Genomic DNA, 21,720 nt, shown 5'->3' with positions numbered 1-21,720 from the left:
GGCATGGAGGCTAAAGGAAGTTGTAGTAGTCAGATGGAGTGAGGCCATGGAGGCCATGGAAATCAATGCACTGGGGAATGGGGAACCAAAAGAAGTCAGCAAGGACAAGGGTTAAAGATGAGTGCAACTTAGTACTTAGGATGGGTTGGAGTTTGTACAGAGTAAAACTCAGAAAGCTGGGGCTGGTATCGATGAAGGTGTAGATAAGATTTTTGATGGTGGTGGGGCAGAGGTAGGGAATACTGCTGAAGTGGAAATAAGCAGTCTTGACAATGGATAAGATGTTGGAATTGAAGCTCAGCTCATCAAATAAGACACCAAGGTCATGCATTGTCAAGATCAGCTTGAATGAACAGGTGGAAAGGCAGATAGAATCTAGATCCAAACAGGATTGCTTCAACCTTGCTGGAGAACATTCTGTCATCTACCTATAAGTGGCATTAATGAAGCTACCACTTTCTACTATTGCCTCTAACCCGACCAAGTTTTATTAAAATACAATCAAAAATCAAAATATTTTAAATTCAAAACAAAAAATCACAATTCAAAATTATATTTAAAATGAATTCTAAATTGTTATTGTACAGCAGTTTTTAGTTAATGACAATTTGATTGAAATACTCAATTTGTAATCTGCTTCATCAATTAAGCTGCCTGTCTTGAATTACATTCTATTGCAATCATCTGGATCTATTACCATTCAAATAGAAAACACCTTTAGAGTTGGTGTTTCACAAGATTAGATGTTTAGTTGCGATTCCAACTTGTTTACAAATGATGGTTGATAGTGAAAATGAGAGTATATTAGAGGAGGATGTGAAAATTGTTGAGATAACTGTTGACAAGGATTTGGTAATGTTCAAGTAGAGAGAGAAGTATAAACTGGTTAACTTGACCTTTTATGACTTTATCTACACTTGCTCTTGCACGTTCAAGGATTTGTGTATTTGCACCCCAGCCCCATGCCACCAAAGTTGTCTCTATTCCTCCACACATTCTTAATTCTTTTGCAGTCCATCTCAATGTTTGACAAACCTCTACTTTTGTGTCATCACTAACTTTCAGTATTTTGTTCCCTATACCACTCAATCTATCAGTTCGGAACAAACCTTTAGAATCCAAAATTTGATATCAAATCAGTGAGCATTTAGAGATGTGTAAAATAATCAAGAACGTCTAGTATAGATGTGTCAAAGGCATGTTGTGTTTGACAAGTTTAAGTGTTTTATTGAAGTGACTGGTTGGATAAATAAATATAATGCGGTTAAAGTAGTGTACATGGATTTTCAGAAGGCATTTGATAAGATTTCACCTAGGTGTTACAAAAATTCAGGCAATTGGTGCAAGAGGAAAAGTAACAACATGTATAGAAAATTGGTTGACAAGAAAGGAAATAAAGATTTAGGATTAATGAGTGTTGCTCAGACTGGAAGTGGGTCCACTTTTCTTCAATTTTATATTGATGATTTGGACGTGGGTATAGGGAACAAAATATTGAAAGTTAGTAATGACACAAAAGTAGAGGTTTGTCAAACATTGAGATGGACTGCAAAAGAATTAAGAATGTGTGGAGGAAGAGAGACAACTTTGGTGGCATGGGGCTGGGGTGCAAATACACAAATCCTTGAACGTGCAAGAGCAAGTGTAGATAAAGTCATAAAAGGTCAATAGCATTTTGGATTTTAGAATTAGAGGCATAGAATACAGAAGCAAAGAGATAATAACATTTCTCAATGCCACAGTTAGAGTACTGCATGTAGTTTTGGGCACTTATAACCTTTTGATACAGATGGAGCTGACACTAGCCATGTTTTTCTATTCTGTCAGTCTTTCAGAACATAGCCATGACAACTGCTGTACAGTTTTACATCTTCCATAATAGTCTTGATAGTAAAACCTTGCAAATCAAACATACAATGCCCTGAAATCATAAATGCTCACTGTGCTTGAGTAACACGGTCTTTCTATAAATTTTATCGCAAAAATAACATTTTAAGTACTGACCAAATTATTGGAAAAAATTCTGAGGGATAGTATCAATCGTCATTTAGAAAGGCGAGGATCAAGGACAGTCAGCATGGATTTGTTAAGGGAAAGTAGTGTCTGACTAACCTGATTGAATTTTTTGAGGAAGTAACAAGGTTGGTCAATAAGGTGCCTTTGATGCAGTCTACATGGATTTTAGCAAGGATTTGACAAGGTCCCACATGGCAGAAAAGTAAAAGCCCATGGGATCCGAGGGAAAGTGACAAATTGGATCCAAAATTGGCTCAGTGGCAGGAAGCAAAGGGTAATGGTCGACAGGTGATTTTTTGACTGGAAGGCTGTTTCCAGTGGGGTTCCACAAGGCTCAGTACTAGGTCCCTTGCTTTTTGTGGTATATATCAATGGTTTGGACTTAAATGTAGGGGGCATGATTAAGGAGTTTGCAGATGATACAAAAGTTGGCCGTGTGGTTGATAGTGAGGAAGAAAGCTGTAGATTGCAGGAAGATATCAATGGACTGGTCAGGTGGACAGAAAAGTGGCAAATGGAATTCAATCCAGAGAAGTGTGAGGTAATGCATTTGGGGAGGGCAAACAAGGCAAGGGAATACACAATAAATGGGAGGAATAGAGGGACCTTGGAGTGCATGTCCACAGATCCCTGAAGGTAGCAGGACAGGTAGATAAGGTAGTTAAGAAGGCATACAGGATACTTTCCTTTATTAGCTGAGACACAGAATCTAAGAGTAGGGAGGTTATGCTAGAACAGTATAAAACATTAGTTAGACCACAGCTTGAGTACTGTTTACAGTTCTGGTCACCACATTACAGGAAAGATGTGATTGCACTAGAAAGGGTATAGAGGAGATTTACGAGGATGTTGCCAGGACTGGAGAATTTTAGCTATGAGGAAAAATTGGATAGGCTGAGGTTGTTTTCTTTGGAGGAGGCTGAGGGGTGATTTAATTGAGGTGTATAAAATTATGAGGGGCCTAAATAGAATGGATAGGAAGGACCTATTTCCCTTAGCAGAGAGGTCAATAACTAGAGGGCATAGATTTAAAGTAATTGGTAGGAGGATTAGAGGGGAGTTGAGGAGAAACGTTTTCACCCAGAGGGTGGTGGGAGTTTGGAACTCACTGCCTGAAAGGATGGTAGAGGCAGAAACGTGCATCGCATTTAAAAAGTACTTGGATAGGCACTTCAAGTGCTGTAACCTACAAGAGCTGGAAAGTGGGATTAGGCTGGATGACTTTTTCGGCCGGCACAGACATGATGGGCCGAATAGCCTCCTTCTGTGCCATAAATTTCTATGCCATAAGAGCAACCTCAAAATACTAGCCCTAGTTTCATAGGTTAACATCCCATCCAAATATCACACTGGACAAGGGCAATTTTTATGCGACCATGCAGATTATCACCAAGGTGCACCACAAACTGGTGAAGCTACATATGAAGTTGGGATACGTGATGGAACAGGTTAGCACTTCAGTTAATCTGCTAAAAACACTAGTGAGAAACTAACAACCCTCCTCACAGCTCTATGGATATTGACATTCACAGATGCCTCCAGCATTCTGAAGCATAGTCTTCCAGAAGTATGAGGCAAGCATCATGTTCCAGGGCTGATGTGCCACTTTCAACTCCTATCCACATACCAAATGAGCACTTGCTCAATTCGACAGGCCATACAGTAGATTCTAATTAGGTACCTAATAACCAGAAATTTCAACTACTAGCTCCTTTTATAACTCAATATAAAAGTTACTTTGCACTGATTTCATCACAACATATAACATTAATAAAAGTCAGCCTCCAGGGAGTTTCTAAATGTTTTATAAAACTTAACTTCCTGTGTTACAACATGGTAATTGATTGCCATTTAATGTAATTCATTAAGCAACAAAGCACAATCTAAAATTAAAAGTAGTCATGACATTCCTACACCATTAGGAACTAAACAGCCTATATTCCAACATTTCGGGTTTTTTTGGATTCAAATTGCAAATCCAATCCTGAAGCCACAAAAGCCTTAATTTTCTCTCTGAAATGAATGAAAATGGAAAGAAATAGTTCCTTATTTTTCTGAATGTAAAATGCTACTATATGTAAATGCTATTTGAACTGCTGCGATAATGGGTGACCTCCCCAGTTTGTGATTTTTCACTATTCCCATCATTTTTGGATTCTTTAAAACATTTTGAGGTTGATTTTGGAGGAAAAGCCAATAGGCTTTTGGTAGAAACAGCATGAACACCAATAGTCAAAATGTAAAGCTGTACCATGTTCATTCTCAGGAATCAGATAATGCCTTTCAAAAGAGTTTGAAAACTCACAGCTAAATATAGGTATAAGATGTATATACGTACTCAGAACCAGAAGAACAAAAAGTTTGCTTTGCAGAGATTTAAAAATGGTAAGTGCAGAGGTTTAAGGTAATCGCACTTTAACAAAGTGCAAAGAGCTTATTGAACAGCTGAGTTTGCCCGAAATCAAGGCAGCATTTGTGGCACCAAGGAGCCCTGGTAAAATTGAAGTCAATGGGAATCAGGTGGAAAACTCTGCAGTGGCTGGAGTCATACCTAGCACAAAGGAAGATGGTAGTGGTTGTTGGAGGCCAATCATCTCAGCCCCAGGTCATTGCTGCAGGAGTTCCTCAGGGCAGTGTCCTCGGCCCAACCGTCTTCAGCTGCTTTATTAATGACCTTCCCTCCATCATAAGGTCAGAAATGGGGATGTTCGCTGATGATTGCTGAACAGTGTTCAGTTCCATTCACAACCCCTCAGATAACGAAGCAGTCCATGCCCGCATGCAGCAAGACCTGGACAACATTCAGGCTTGGGCTGATAAGTGGCAAGTAACATTCGCATCAGACAGGTGCCAGGCAATGACCGTCTCCAACAAGAGAGTGTCTAACCACCACCCCTTGACATTCAACGGCATTACCATCGCCAAATCCCCCACCATCAACATCCTGGGGGTCACCATTGACCAGAAACTTAACTGGACCAGCCACATAAATATTGTGGCTACAAGAGCAGGTCAGAGGCTGGGTACTTTGCAGCGAGTGACTCACCAAAGCCTTTCCACCATCTACAAGGCACAAATCAGGAGTGTGATGGAATACTCTCCACTTGCCTGGACGAGTGCAGCTCCAATAACACTCAAGAAGCTCGATACCATCCAGGACAAAGCAGCCCGCTTGATTGGCACCCCATCCACTACCCTAAATCTTCACTCCCTTCACCACCAGCGCACCGTGGCTACAGTGTGTACCATCCACAGGATGCACTGCAGCAACTCGCCAAGGCTTCCTCAACAGCACCTCCTAAACCCGCGACCTCTACCACCTAGAAGGACAAGGGCAGCAGGCACATGGGAACCTGCACGTTCCCCTCCAAGTCACACACCATCCCGACTTGCAAATATATCGCCGTTCCTTCGTCGTCGCTGGGTCAAAATCCTGGAACTCCCTTCCTAACAGCACTGTGGGAGAACCTTCACCACACGGACTGCAGCAGTTCAAGGCGGCGGCTCACCACCACCTTCTCAAGGGCAATTAGGGATGGGCAATAAATGCTGGCCTTGCCAGCGACGCCCACATCCCATGAAAGAATATTAAAAAAAGTCTGTATGCTTAATACATTTTAAGTGGTGCCTTTGTAATTGACTTCTATTGGGAATAGAAAATCATTATCATTAATTGCCTGGTTTACACGGTTGCCCGTCATAAGCGTAGGCAGTACAAGTAGTAGGGATTGTACTTCCCAAGTTGAGGTACCACATCATCACCCCTAAAAATGCTACATGAGCTAAGAATATCACTTCAAGCAGATAATTTTAATTCAGAGAAGAAAATGTATTCAATGCATTTTCCTCAGCAGTCAAAAGAGGCAAATTTGCATGACATCTAGTCAGCACTAGCTTTGACTGGTTTCATAACTGATGAATCCAATAACTTACATGATATTTGGCAGGGTCAACAATTCGCACACAAATGAGACAGACTATGGCACAAGGATAATGACTTGCTGCCTTATGTATGAGTTTTTGAAATTTCAAGATAATCTTCAAGTAACAAAGCAGCTAACAAAGACTCTATTGCGAAGATAATTTTCCAGTCTTGTAGTGGGTGAAGATCATGTTACCAGACACTAATAAGGCTACCATCAAATCGGTTTCGCAGACAGAATCTTGCTTTTATTCAAAGTTATTTCGCATTAATGTGGAAAAAAAACAATTAAGTCAGCTGCTTTTTCACACTGCACGTTGGATTGACGGATGTTCTCTCAAAAATGGTTTGGTTATAATAGTTAACCTTTTTTTAAAAAAAAGTATACATTTGCATAGGTACTATATATTTTCTATAAAGCCATTGTACATTTTGATTGCATCATGCTTATCACGAGGAATGCACTGACACATATTTCTTGGCATGACTGTGTTTGCCCTTCATAACCATTGGCTGTGGTGGGGGCGACAGTTTGCTTTGAGCAAGTGTTGAAGTCAGGCCACAGACTGGTAGAGGCTGAATGTCACTTGTTCTGATTGGCATACATCCCCCATGTGTTTCAGCAACATGTTTGTTGTGCGAAGGGTTGCACAGAGGGGTATACATCTTCTCACAGATAGCAGGGAGAGTTGTGCTCGCTGTTTGCAGCTCTCCTTCTCCAGTGAGCAGGCCCAGCAAGCATTTCTAAACTGATAACTCTACATTTGCCACTGAAGACTTTTACATTAGCATAGAAAATACCACTTATAGGATTCATCTAGGCTCGATGTATCCATTGCCAGTCGCCATCACCCTCCCCAACAACACAGTGATGTTTGTTTACCAATCTCCTAAAGGCACAACACAAGAAAAAATCAATATTTTTCATTTGGAGTATATATATATGGAGCATTATACCATTCCTTTCTTCCCTCACCCTGCAACAACGATTTGCATTTATATCGTGCCCTCACCCCACCATCATGGGTTTTTGTTAATAGTAATTATGGATAGCCAATTTAGAATAAATTTTATTTTTAGATTTGGTGAAAGTCACACATAATTCATAGCAGTAACTGTCAACATTCCATACAATAGCTATCAGAGTATATATCCAGGGAAGTCTCTGTAATGCCTTCTCGTAAAACAGAATCAGCCTCGGGATTTCAGAACATAATTTGAGCCAGTCAACTTTGCCACTGTTTTGCAATATTCTTAAATATTCATTATTTAAGTATGCATTATATTTTACCAAATATTTATTGTCACATTTCAGAGTTGTTTGACCATTTTTCCCCATAGAAAAGATTAAGGAAAAAAGTTACTCTTAAATGTTTGGTTTTTAAAGCAAATTGTATTCACGCAAGTTAAATAAAGGCACTGAAACAATAGGTAGTTAAAATGCTATTGAGTTAAGCTTTAAAATTGCCCCATAGACTAAAAAAATAAGCTTGTCTTAGCGATCATTAAAAACCTCACACCTGGTTTGGGAAGCCTTTGGTTCCTTTCTAGCTGTGAGTAGAGAGATATTAAAATAAACAGCAAAAACAGATAACGACAGTCAGGTATTCAAAAAGGAAGCTGCAAGGGAAAGCTTTAGCCAGGCAGGGTTAAAAGTAACAGGCTGGAGAGCAGGTGGAGTTATTTTATTTAAGTCAAGTAAGACAATTCACTGACGTAAGAATGTGCACTGTATTCATTATTTTATATCACTAAATGAAGACAAGTTGTATTGATTAAAGTAAGTAAATTTGATCATTGTGTTCCTCTGTATGTTCACATGCTGTGAAATAAAGCAGCTGAACAATTTGTATCATCTTACCAAGTGTTTTCTCAGTCTTCCTTCAAAAACATTGAAGAAGCACATACGTGAAAGACAAATGTCTAGTTCGGATCATAAGGGGACACTATTGTTACACCCTGGGTTACGCTATCAAATAGTTAGATATTGGATAGTATTGGCAAACCACGAAACACAAGATGCTCAGGCTGCTTACAGGGTGACCAGTACTGCTGTATGAGAATATCTAAGGCAAGGCGTTAAATGACTATATCAATGACTTGGATGAAGGAACCGAATGTATGGTTGCTAAATTTGCTGATGACACAAAGGTAGGTAGGAAAGTAAGTTGTGAAGAGGACATAAGGAGTCTGAAAAGGGATATAGATAGGTTAAGTGAGTGGACAAAAATTTGACAGATGGAGTATAATGTGGAAAAATGTGAACTTGTCCACTTTGGCAGGAGGAATCGAAAAGCAGTATATTATTTAAATGGAAAGAGATTACAGAACTCTGAGGTACAGAGGGATCTGGGTGTCCTGGTACATGAATCACATGAATACTGGTATAGCAAGTGATTAGGAAGGCAAATGGAATGTTGTCATTTATTGTAAGGGGAATGGAATATAAAAGTAGAGATATTTTGCTACAGTTGTACAGGGCATTGGTGAGACCACATCTAGAATACCGTGTGTAGTTTTGATCTCCTTATTTAAGAAAGGACATAATTGCTTTAGAGGCGGTTCACTCGACTGATTCCTGGGTTGAGCGGGGTTATCTTTTGAGGAAAGGTTGGACAAGTTGGGCCTGACTAGATTGGAGTTTAGAGGAATGAGAGATGATCTTATTGAAATTTGTAAGATCCTGAGGGGACTTGAGGGGATGTTTCCCCTTGTGGGAAGAGACTAGAACTAGAATAAGGGGTCTCCCATTTAAGACGGCGATGAGGAGAAATTTTTTCTCTCAGAGGGTCGTGAGTCTGTGGAACTCCCTTCCCCAGAGAGTGGTGGAGACAGGGTCACTGAATATTTTTAAGGCTGAGTTAGATAGATTGCTGATTAACAAGGGAGTCAAAAGTTATAGTAGGTGGACGGGAAAGTAGGGTTGAGGTCGCAATCAGATCAGCCATGATCTTATCAAATGACAGAGTAGGCTCGAGGGGTCAAATGGCCTGATCCTGCTCTTAATTCGTGTGTTCGTAAACTTCTAACACTTACATTTACAAATTCTCAACATCCTTCACAGTATGATGCCTAGAAACTCCAGGGGCTGCAGCAGGGAAATGGAAGAAAATCTTAAATCATAGCAAAATTTTTGCTATTATTCACTCACGAAACATATCTGTGGGAAGAAAAAGATGACTTTGGATTGGACTACTGAAGACAGTAGCTCATTAAGTACTCTAAACTCTTACCTGAGATTGCATGTTCAGAAACTGCTGCTACAAAATCAGAGTTATGTCCTGGATACTGACTTCTTATCCACTCACACACCTCATCCTCTGTCCACAAGGAAACTCGTTTATTTGGCTTTGGTGTAATTTGCACTACTCGAATCTTGCATTCTTCCAGTTTGAGTTGATTCCCAGAGTAACTGAGAGGTAAAGGCTATCAGACCAAATAGAAATTTAGAAAATAGCTACTGCATACCAAAATATTTTAAAGAAACTACTGAAGCAATTAAGCAACTACTTTGGCTGACCTTAAACACCCATCTCTGAAAATAAGTAATTATGTTGGCCGCTGCATTCAAATATTTACAATAATGTAACCTCTCCCCAAAATATTCATAAAAAGTCATACAAATGACAAGATAGTTTCAAAAATATACACAACACAATTTATTTAACAAGATCTATTTTTACTGCAGAGAAACAATATTTTGTCATACTTAATGTTCAAAGAAATACTGAATGAAATCAAAGGAGGATTAATCATTATTCTAATTAACACCAGCTCAGTAATTTTTAATGTTGACAAGCTTTTCTCTTGTTGATTATAATATTTAGGGAATTTTAAAAATTCATCAAGAATTCATATTGTTCAAATATTTAATATGTAAATAATAAAACCTCAAGCTAAAAACACAATGTATGTTTTCATTGCAAATTTTACCATTTTTCAATTCAAGTTAACATAACCATGATGGTAATTTTAAATAACCCTCTGAAATAAGCAACTGTTTGTTTGTTCCTTCCCGATCCTAAAAATTGACTATACCAAGAATACAATGGCAATCAATGCCAGAGTGAGAGGACAACATGGGGGTAATATTCTGGCATGGGTGGAGGACTGGTTATCTAACAGGAAGCAGAGAGTTGGGATAAATGGTTCATTCTCGGACTGGCAACCAGTAGCCAGTGGTGTTCCGCAGGGGTCGGTGCTGGGTCCCCAACTCTTTACAATCTATATTAATGATTTGGAGGAGGGGACCGAGTGTAACATATCAAAGTTTGCAGATGATACAAAGATGGGAGGGAAAGTAGAGAGTGAGAAGGACATAAAAAACCTACAAGGGGATATAGACAGGCTGGGTGAGTGGGCAGAGATTTGGCAGATGCAATACAATATTGGAAAATGTGAGGTTATGCACTTTGGCAGGAAAAATCAGAGAGCAAGTTATTATCTTAATGGCAAGAAACTGGAAAGTACTGCAGTACAAAGGGATCTGGGGGTCCTAGTGCAAGAAAATCAAAAAGTTAGTTTGCAGGTGCAGCAGGTGATCAAGAAGGCCAACGGAATGTTGGCGTTTATTGCTAGGGGGATAGAATATAGAAACAGGGAGGTATTGCTGCAGTTATATAAGGTATTGGTGAGACCGCACCTGGAATACTGCATACAGTTTTGGTGTCCATACTTAAGAAAAGACATACTTACTCTCGAGGCAGTACAAAGAAGGTTCACTCAGTTAATCCCGGGGATGAGGGGGCAGACATATGAGGAGAGGTTGAGTAGATTGAGACTCTACTCATTGGAGTTCAGAAGAATGAGAGGCGATCTTATTGAAACATATAAGATTGTGAAGGGGCTTGATCGGGTGGATGCGGTAAGGATGTTCCCAAGGATGGGTGAAACTAGAACTAGGGAGCATAATCTTAGAATAAGGGGCTGCTCTTTCAAAACTGAGATGAGAAACTTCTTCACTCAGAGGGTAGTAGGTCTGTGGAATTTGCTGCCCCAGGAAGCTGTGGAAGCTACATCATTAAATAAATTTAAAACAGAAATAGACAGTTTCCTAGAAGTAAAGGGAATTAGGGGTTACGGGAAGCGGGCAGGAAATTGGACATGAATTTAGATTTGAGGTTAGGATCAGATCAGCCATGATCTTATTGAATGGCGGAGCAGGCTCGAGGGGCCAATTGGCCTACTCCTGCTCCTATTTCTTATGTTCTAACATTAATCCACAATCTCAGTGTCTGACTGAATCCACGTGAACCATTCCATTAGTTCATAGCAAGATTAAACGTTTCTGTCACAGTATATTAAGTGACATAACAATAGAGTGCATCCAGGTACATTGTGTTACGGTAAGGAACAACGTCCCACCAATTTGAACGTGGGGAAATAAATTGGTGTTTCATTTTAAAATCATCATTCAGGTCAAATAAAACTATTTAGAATCTAGTTTTCATAGTTTACATTTTGTGATAGAGATAAGTAACTTACAACCTTTATAGAAAGTTTTGGTTTCAATTTCAGAGGATGACACAGTGAGGCAGCTTCACAGAACTGTCCCATAGATGGTGTAACACAAATATCAGCCCATGATTCCCTAAACGGTGAGCTTCCCAATCTCCAATGTAGGAGGTGCTCAGCAAAGGCAAAACATTTCCTCAGAGAAGGAGGAACAGTCACCATAGGCTGCTTTCACACATCTATTGGCTGATTATTGATTACCACTGGCAGAGGCCTCAAAGCAGTCTGGCTGGGGAAGGTATTTAGGGCATGGTAACTTCAGCAAGTGAAAAAAGAGTGGAGGGTAAAAATACTATAAACTCCTTCTGGCAGGACAGGGGCAGTGCTTTTAAGTTAATAAAGTGGTATGTTGGAATTCCTATGCAGGATGTTTACAGATGCTCGGTCTAATTTGATTAACTTTTTTTGATGAGGTAACAGAGGGTTGATGAGGGCAATGCAGTTGACGTGTATGTGGACTTTCAAAAGACGTTTGATAAAGTTCCACATAATAGGCTTATCAGCAAAATTGAAGCCCATGGAACAAAAGGGACAGTAGCAGCGTGGATACGAAATTGGCTAAGTGACAGGAAACAGAAACAGAAACAGTGGTGAATGGTTGTTTTTCGGACTGGAGGAAGGTGTACAGTGGTATTCCCCAGGGGTCGGTACTAGGACCACTGCTTTTTTTGATATATATTGATGACTTGGACTTCGGTGTACATAAGAACATAAGAGATATGAGCAAGAGTAGGCCATACAACCCCTCGAGCCTGCTCCACCATTCAATCAGATCATGCCTGATCTTCAACCTCAACTCCACTTTCCTGCCCGATCCCCATATGCCTTGATTACCCTAGAGTCCAGAAATCTATCTATCTCAGCTTTGAATATACTCAGCGAATCAGCATCCACAGCCTTCTGGGGTAGAGAATTCCAAAGATTCACAACCCTCTGAGTGAAGAAATTCCTCCTTATCTCGGTTTCAAATGGCTGACCCCTTATGCTGCATCTATGCCCCCTAGTTCTAGACTCTCCAGCCAGGGGAAACAACCTCTCAGTCTCTACCCTGTCTAGCCCCTTAGAATCTAACATGTTTCAATGAGATCACACTCATTCTTCTAAACTCCAGAGAGTATATGCCCATTCTACTCAACCTCTCCTCATAGCACAACCCTCTCATCCCAGGAATTAGTCTAGTGAACCTCCATTGCACCCCCTCTAAGTCGAGTATATCCTTTCTTAGATAAGGAGACCAAAACTGTACACAGTACTCCAGGTGAAGTCTCGCCAAAGCCCTGTACAATTGTAGTTCGACTTCCTACTCTTGTGCTCCAATCCCCTTGCAATAAAGGCCAATATGCCATTTGCCTTCCTAATTACTTGCTGTACCTGTATGCTAACTTTTTGTATTTCTTGTACCAGGACATCCAAGTCTTTCTGGACACCAACATTTAATAGTTTCTCACCATTTAAAAAATATTCTGTTTTTCTATTCTTCCTACCAAAGTGAATAACCTCACATTTCCCCACATTTTACTCCATCTGCCATCTTCTTGCCCACTCACTTAACCTGTCTATATCACTTTGCAGACTCTGTCCTCCTCACAGCTTACTTTCCCACCTAACTTTGTATCATAAGCAAACTTACATTAGACTCAGTCCTTTCATCTAAGTCATTAGTGTAGATTGTAAATGGCTGAGGCCCAAGCACCGATCTTTGCGGCACCCCACTAGTTACAGCCTGCCAACTTGAAAATGACCTGTTTAGTCGTACTCTGTTTTTTGTCCGTTAACCAATCCTCAATCCATGCTAATATGTTATGCCCAACCCCATGAGCCCTTATCTCGTGTAACAACCTTTTATGTGGCACCTTATCGAATGCCTTTTGAAAATCCAAATATACAACATTCACCGGTTCCCTTTTATCTACCCTGCTCGAGACATCCTCAAAAAACTCTAATAGATTTGTGAAACATGATTTCCCTTTCATAAAACCATGTTGACTCTGCCGTATCATATTATGATGTTCTAAGTGCCCTATTACCACTTCCTTAATAATGGATTCCAGCATTTTCCTGACGACTGTTCCTGAATCTAGAGAATTTTGGGAGATCATAACCAATGCATCCACTATCTCTGCAGCCACCTCTTTTGGAACCCTCGGATGTAGGCCATCAGATCCAGGGAATTTATCAGATTTTATTCCCATTAGTTTCTCTAGTACTTTTTCTCTACTGATAATGATTACTTTAAGTTCCTCACTTTCATTAACCCCTTGGTTCCCCTCTACTTCAGGTATGCTTTTTGTGTCTTCTACTCCGAAGAGAGATACAAAATGTTTGTTTAACGCATCTACCATTTCCTGATTCTCCATTATAATTTCTCCTGTCTCAGCCTCCAGGGGACCAACATTTACTTTTGCTACTCTCTTCCTTTTTACGTACTTGTAGAAGCTCTTACAATCCGTTTTTAGATTTCTTGCTAGTTAACTTTCATATTCTATTTTCTCCCTTTTTATCAATTTTTTGGTCGTCCTTTTGTTGGCCAGGGGCTGCAGAAAACTACTGAGTTTAATTTGAATTGCTAACAAAGAGACTAACTTTTGAACTGAAGTGACCTGGAGTTCAGTCACTGGTCTGAACTGGCCAGAACCGGTTTGAATTAGTTCCACTTGTTCGAGGGACAAAGGAGCTCTGATGAGACACCAGTCCTTATTTAGAAAAGGAGTAATGAGGTGATGCTACCTAGCCCCTTGGAACAGAGCCAATCAGGGGATGACACCGACCACTCGAGGAACTTTAAGCCAACCGGAGAAGACAGCATAATTCGAAAAGACAGGCTTGAAGTTAAAACTGAAGAATTGCAGGCTTGGTGCCAGTTTGTGAGGAAAACTCCGGAGACTAACCATCGCGGAAGTAGGGACCTGGCGTCAGGGACGTAGAGACGACGTCGAGAGAGCGAGAACGAATCGCTTGGCCAGCGTTATCTCTCCTTTCCGGGTAATATAATATCCTTTCTATTCTGTGACCACTCGGAGTGTTAGTCAGAGAAACCTAGTGGGTGTGCGTTTAAATCCTAGTTTGAGTATACAACTGTATAACCTGATGTAAACTGCATGCCTATATCTAACCAGACGTATAAGTGGTATGTACATGATCTAATAACGTTAATAAAGCAAATTGAGAATTAAGAGAGAATTGACTGTCTCCTCTGTGTACTAAGCCAATAATTGTAATCGGTGACTTCCGGTCAACACTTTGCTGGTTTCTAAAACTCTCTCAATCCTCAGGCTTACTACTCTCCTTGGCAACATTATAGGCCTCTTCTTTTAATCTAATGCTATCCTTAACTTCTTTAGTTAGCCACGGGTGGATCACTTTTCCTGTGGCATTTTTATTTCTCAATGGAATGTATATTTGTTGAGAATAACTCATCAAAGATCAGCCATGATCTGACTGAATGGCGGACCAGGCTCGAGGGTCAATGTGGCCTATTCCTATTTCTTATGTTCTTATATTGAAATATTTCTTTAAATGTTTGCCATTGCTTTTCACCAATCATACCCTTTAATTTAATTTCCCAATTTACCTTAGCAAGCTCGCCCCTCATACCCATGTAATTGGCTTTATTTAAGTTTACGACTAATTTCGAACTTAAGTACGTCACTTTCAAATTCAGTGAAATTTTATCATATGATCACTCTTCCCCAGAGGATCCTTTACTGTAAGATTATTAATTAACCGTCTCATTACACAATACAAGATCTAAAATTGTCTGTTCCCTGGTTGGTTCCATGACATATTGCCCTAGGACACAATTTCAAAATTTGCAGATGACACAAAACTTGGAAGTGTAGTTAACAGTGAAGAGGATAGTAATAGACTTCAAGAGGACACAGACAGGCTTGTGGAATGGCAGATAAAATTTAATGCAGAGAAGTGCAAAGTGATACATTTTGGCAGGAAGAACGAGGAGGGGCAATATAAACTAAACGGTACAATTCTAAAGGGGGTGCAGGATCAGAGACACCTGGGGGTGTTTGTGCACAAATCTTTGAAGGTGGCAGCACAGGTCGAGAGAGCGGTTAAAAAAGCATATGGAATCTTGGGCTTTATATATAGAAGCATAGAGTATAAAAGCAAGGAACTTATGTTGAACCTTTATAAAGCACTGGTTCGGCCACAACTGGAGTATTGTGTCCAATTCTAGGCACCGCACTTTAGGAAGGTATGTGAAGGTATTAGAGAGGGTGCAGAAAAGATTTACTAGAATGGTTCCAGGGGTTATGGACTTCGTTACATGGATAGACTGGAGAAGCTGGGGTTGCTCTCCTTCGAGCAGAGAGGGTTGACAGGAGATCTGTTAGAAGTGTTCAAAATCATGACGGGTTTAGATAAAGTAAATAAAAAGAAACTGTTCCCACTGGCAGAAGGGCCGAGAACCAGAAGACGCAGATTTAAGGTGATTGGCAAAAGAACCAAAGGCGACGAGAGGGAAAGCTTTTTTTAAATGCAGCGAGTAGTTATGATCTGAAATGCACTGCCTGAAAGCGTGGTGGATGCAGATTCAACCGTGGCTTTCAAAAATGAATTGGATAAGTATTTGAAGGGAAAAAACTTGCAGGGCTACAGGGAAAGAGCAGGGGAATGGGACTAACTGGATTACTCTTACAAAGAGCCGGCACAGGCTCTATGGGCCGAATGGTCTCCTTCTGTGCTGTAACAATTCTATCATAATGCACTAATAGTTCCACTATTCCCATATTTAAAAGCAACCTAATGAAGATGATAACAAAAGTCACAAAATTTATTGAAAATTTAAAAGATCAGTGTGTTGAAGTGAATTAATTCCTATGGATGCACAAATGAGAGAGTTCCGTCTGTATCCATTTTCAAAATTAGCCCACTGTCTAATGAGACGAGCTATACGTGAACTTCATTTAAAACCAAGCTAAAAATGTCAACTTGTATTCCCCCCGCCCCCACCCCCCACCTTTTACGTCTCTTGCACCCCACAAGACCGGGAAGGAAATGAGTCAGTTTGTTCTAAGACTTTGTTTATTACAGTATGTAACAAATTGCTAAGGGATTCCTGAGAGGTTGACTAGAGCTCCAGTTCTCCATTCTGATGAGGATGTGCTTCATCACTGCTTAGAAATACTCCACATGGTCTAGTTAAGAGCAGAAACAAAATATTCTCGGAGAATTGCCAAAATGCTGACCAGTGGCTACTGACCTGTAATTGGTAGTTTTGGTCATGCACTGGTTTTGGTTGGCAGGATGCAAAATGTGGGTCCGGGACATCTTCACAGTCCATTGCTGAATGATGGATACGTAGTTCTTAAAATGGTCTCACGATGCAATCTATTCAGTGATAGCAGTGACCAATTACAGGTTGTATAACCTATTTGCAAAATAAAAAGCATTTAGTCTCAATTTCTATTGCAGCTTTCATAATGCAATTTGAAAATCATAAGTTAGTAGACAGATGATCCATGAAATTTTGTTTTTAAATCAAGTTCTAACTAAGATAGTTATAGGCCAGTTATATTGTATTGTTTCTGGGGTGGGCTCACCCACTTTTGTTGGAGCAAAATGCTGAAGCTCAGTAACAGAATGGTTTTGTTTTTATGTTTTTAGGCCTACCTTTGCACACAGCACACTCCCATATGTCCATGCTTTACAGTAAAAGGCCAAATACTATCCTGATTCTAAATGATAGGTATTAAAATATGACATTTTTTTTGGTTGTATCTTTTAAAATAGGTCAGTAATAAAGGTACAGCACCACAGGTGGAAAAAAGCACTGTAGTTTATTTTGATTTAGAGTGTTCTATTAACTTCTAAGCATTTTGGATTAATAATGCAGTCATCTAATCCATTTATTGCACAATGTCAGCAATAATTCATTGATCCACACCACAGCAACATTCCCTGTTCGCATAAGAGTTCATCTGGGAAGGGATCAGGGTTTACTACTTCTTCACAAATTCCTATTCGGCAACATGCCCTGCTCCCAAACAGACATGCTGCCAATTTTCCTAAAAGCTCTATTTATAAACAACTACTTGCCTTTCCCTTCACATTATATGCTGAATGCACTCACCATTCTTACAGGAAGATCATTAAATCAGTGTGATGAGGTGTTACTGTCAACTCACCTTCAGTTCTTTTCCTTTGCCAACACCAGCCTTGGCAATGTCATCCACATCCCAAGAACAAATAAAAGAAAGTCTCAATACTAAAACATCCTACTTGCAGCTCCACAGTCAGCCATCCTTCCCAACATGACTTCCACTATATCGCTTTCATCGAGGGGGCATAGATTTAAGGTGAGAGGGGAGAGATACAAAAGGGTCCAGAGGGGCAATTTTTTCACTCAAAGGGTGGTGAGTGTCTGGAACGAGCTGCCAGAGGCAGTAGTAGAGGCGGGTACAATTTTGTCTTTTAAAAAGCATTTGGACAGTTACATGGGTAAGATGGGTATAGAGTGATATGGGCCAAGTGCAAGCAATTGGGACTAGCTTAGTGGTATAAACTGGGCGACATGGACATGTTGGGCCGAAGGGCCTGTTTCCATGTTGTAAACTTCTATGATTCTATAAATTGCTAACAAGCAACACTGTTTTAGCCACATTCACTAATTTTAGTAGAAAGCACCTTATACACAATGTAGGTAAATATACTTCATGTGTACATTTATTTAACAAACATCTACCATCATTCAGTGTGAAACTTTGCAGTCTTGCTGTTTCACCCAAGTTTGGAATTCTGGCTTGAATGCGTCAAACACAGCACATTTTAGTGTAGCTTCTAGATTTTTGCCCAACATTTGCGAGTGGTAATTTGTGCGAGTCAACATTCTCGTCAATGAGACCACCAAACCCACCCCTGCTCTCCAACCAGTACCTGGTTGGATGCTGCTTGCCCTTCGTCGTGACATGCCCTGTTGGAGCTGCCTGTTATTGGTTGGACCTGAATTCTTCTGCTGGCCTGAAACAGTTATTACCATTGGTTGAGCTGACCACAATGACACCTCCCCTCTCCACACAATGTTGCTATTGTTTCCATGGTACTAAAGTCCAGCATTTTCACCAGTGTTACATACCATTTTGGCAATTGGCCAATAAGCAATATTAAAAGGAAGTAAAATGCACACACTCAAAAACACTCATACATTCTGCTTTGCACCCTACCATTTTACCAACAAACACACAAAAAGTAGTTAAAGTACACATACATATGCTGTGCAACTTTTGAGCATTGAGATCATTTTTTAATTTACTATTCAAAATAAAATTCAAAAATTTAGCCACGTAGCTAGTGTCTAATGTATTGGACAACACTGGCCTATAAAGGCATACACAGGGAGATGAGGAAAGATGGCTGCTACACCAAAGAGAGAAATTAGAGTCAGCTTTGGCTCAGTTGCAGCACTCATCCCTCAGAGTCAGTAGGTTATGGGTTCAAGTCCCACAACAGAGACTTGCGCATATAATCTAGGCTGACACTTCAGTGCAGTATTGTCGGAGATGCCACTTTTCAGATGACACATTAAACCGAGGCCCTGCCTGCTCTCCGGATATAAACGATCCCGTGGCACTCTTCAAAAAAGGAGCGAGAGAGTTCTCCCGATGTCCTGACTAACATTCATTCTTCAACCAACACCATCAAAAAAAAATTATCTGGTCATTTATCTCATTACTGTTTGTGGGATCTTGCTATGCACAAATCAGCTGCCACGTTTGCCTACATTAAAATGGTGACTATACTTCAAAACAACTTTACTGAGCGTGAAGTGCTTTGAGATGTTCGGGGGTTGCAAATGGTGCTATATAAATGCAAGTTCTTTCCTTCCTTCTTAACCCCACATTTGTGGATAATGTTTCCAAAGAGCAACATATAAACCAGGAATAATCCAAACTATATGGGGTAGTTTTAGGTGCAAAAATCACTCATATCAAGTTTAGGCAGGTGGTAATCTCACACTATAGCACAACTGTAGCCATTCAACCACTTGTGATTTTTTAATGTTTGCAGAGAAATGATTGTCCCATCCACACTTATGTATTACAATTTACAGAAGCACACATGCACAGAGCTCCATTTCCCCGACTGAAGTGAAGCTAACAGCATAATCTGGATTAGCCAATTTCACCCAAATGGTACCATCAGTGCATAGGCATCCTTATTCACTAGATGGGCCCCGAAATGGAGTCAACCTTTTCATCCCCTCCACCCCACGCACTCTAATATATTCACACCCAAATTCATGGGGAAAAATTTTCCTAAACAAATTCAAGGCATATTTGTCTAACACATCAGCAGCTTTAAGATTTTCTTGAATCGCATAACTCGCTCTAGACGTTCGACGACTCATACATAGCCTTGGAACTTAACCTGGGTGAGGTAAAGTCTCCCCGACGCGAAAGAGAGCTCCAATACTTCCGCAAAACACCCGAATCACTCAAATACAGTTTACTGTTAGTTCTAGTTCGAAGTTTCAACAGGAGAATCAAAAACAAAACAAAAACAAAACAAAAGCTAAATTGCTGGTGGAAACACATACGTTAAAGATTTTCTTTTCAGGCAATCACCTGGCAGCACTCCAACATTTAACTTTTGTGAACCACTTCACAGGAGACCAGTTTTCGTTATTGTTCGCTAACGAGTTAAATGATATGATTTCATTGCACGGTGCACGGTGCACGGACCTCACTGTGTAACCGGCGCGCGCCGCTCCCAGGTAATCGGCACCGATCACAGGGAACACCTGGTCCCGGCTCTGGGGCTCATGTCGGAGGTGCGTGCGCAACCAGAGCACTGCGCGACCTGACTCGTCCACGTGTCACTCGTTCGGGCCGACAACCTGTCGCTTTGACTTAAAAATGCAACATACTTTGATGTGTGTTATTCAAGATAGACAGCTCCATATTCTTAAATGTAAACAATTTTACAACACCAAGTTATAGTCCAACAATTTTATTTGAAATTCACAAGCTTTCGGAGGCTTCCTCCTTCCTCAGGTGAGTGCTGTGGGAATGCGGCGCGCGCTGGTTACACAGTGAGGTCCGTGCGCCGTGTGTAGGCGCAGCGGGAAATGAACAACATTCACCTGAGGAAGGAGGAAGCCTCCGAAAGCTTGTGAATTTCAAATAAAATTGTTGGACTATAACTTGGTGTTGTAAAATTGTTTACAGTTGTCAACCCCAGTCCATCACCGGCATCTCCACATCATATTCTTAAATGAGTTACAATGTGTGTGTCACTCTTGCCTGACTATGGAGTTCAAGGCTAGCTACGGAGTTTAAAAATCTAGGCTGACACTTCAGTGCAGTCGGGAGGGAGTGCTGCACTCTTGAGGTGCCATCTTTCCGACGAGAGGTTGAACGGAGCCCCCCCACCCCGCCAACCTGACCTCTTAGGTGGAAGTAAAAGATCCCATGACACTATTTCAAAGAAGAACAGGAGAGTTCTCCCCATGTCCTGGCCAATATTTATCCTTTGACAAACATCACTAAAACAGACTATCTGGTCATTAACTCATTGCTATTTGTGGGACCTTGCTATGTGCAAATTGGCTGCCACGTTTCCTACATTACAACAGTGACTACATTTCAAGAGTAATTCATTGGCTGTAAAGAGCTTTTGGGCATCCTGAGGTTGTGAGCGGCGCTATATCAATGCAAGTTCTTTCTTTCCAGCATTTGCCTGCTATTGAAAGCTCTGTATATAATCTGTGTGGATTATGAAAACATACAATTTGATGTTCATGTGGACCCCATATAGTGTGCTCGCAAACCTGGAGTGCCAGCCAATCAGAATCTCCAATGTTTAATATTGAATCTGCAATGTACAGTACAATGAACCAGTTCAGAACGGGATCCGAAATGGTATAGTGAAGATGTGGAACAACATGACCGTGAGCTGCTGTATCAACAAACATGCAAAACATTCTCCTGTCCTTTAATGCCATGCAGATACAGTATTGGGGGAAAAATTAGCAATTGAATTGGTTGCTTTTGTGTGGCTTCTTCTGCACGACCGGCAGCTGTCTATATTTTTGCAAATTAGCATGCATATCTTAGCAGATAGTGATTATGTGAGCCAAGCATGATGAATGATCTTGTGTGCTACGGATACACTTAACATGTCACTACAATTTTAATATGCAATGCATGATATCATTCCTGATAATTCAAAGTTAGATGCACTAAAAAAAATGAATCATCCAGTCATTTGAATTAAGCAAAGTAACTAACACAGCAAAGTTGGAAATTTGTGCT

General features: G+C 40.4%; 1 protein-coding gene across 4 annotated transcripts in view; it reads right to left on the bottom strand.

Annotated features, from left to right (window-relative positions):
• Positions 1-20,227, bottom strand: part of LOC137321383 (sterile alpha motif domain-containing protein 12-like) — a 51,293-nt gene extending 31,066 nt beyond the window's left edge. The window contains exons 1-3 of one of the 4 annotated variants that reach the window (XM_067983774.1): positions 20,149-20,227; positions 16,671-16,838; positions 9,172-9,364 (exon numbers count right to left, since the gene is read on the bottom strand). In XM_067983774.1, coding sequence (XP_067839875.1) covers positions 9,172-9,364; positions 16,671-16,751 — 274 coding nt within the window. In that variant the 5' untranslated portion in view covers positions 16,752-16,838; positions 20,149-20,227. Of the gene's footprint in view, positions 1-9,171; positions 9,365-16,670; positions 16,839-19,834; positions 19,884-20,003 lie in introns of those variants that run through there. The other 3 variants (XM_067983771.1, XM_067983772.1, XM_067983773.1) reach the window with 3 other exon arrangements.
• Between the last annotated feature and the right edge of the window lie 1,493 nt (positions 20,228-21,720).

The sequence above is a fragment of the Heptranchias perlo genome, chromosome 5 (assembly GCF_035084215.1).
Source record: "Heptranchias perlo isolate sHepPer1 chromosome 5, sHepPer1.hap1, whole genome shotgun sequence".
Lineage (NCBI taxonomy): Eukaryota > Metazoa > Chordata > Chondrichthyes > Hexanchiformes > Hexanchidae > Heptranchias > Heptranchias perlo.
The sequence above is the reverse complement of the archived record's forward strand: the minus strand, read 5'-3'. Positions and strand labels throughout refer to the sequence as shown.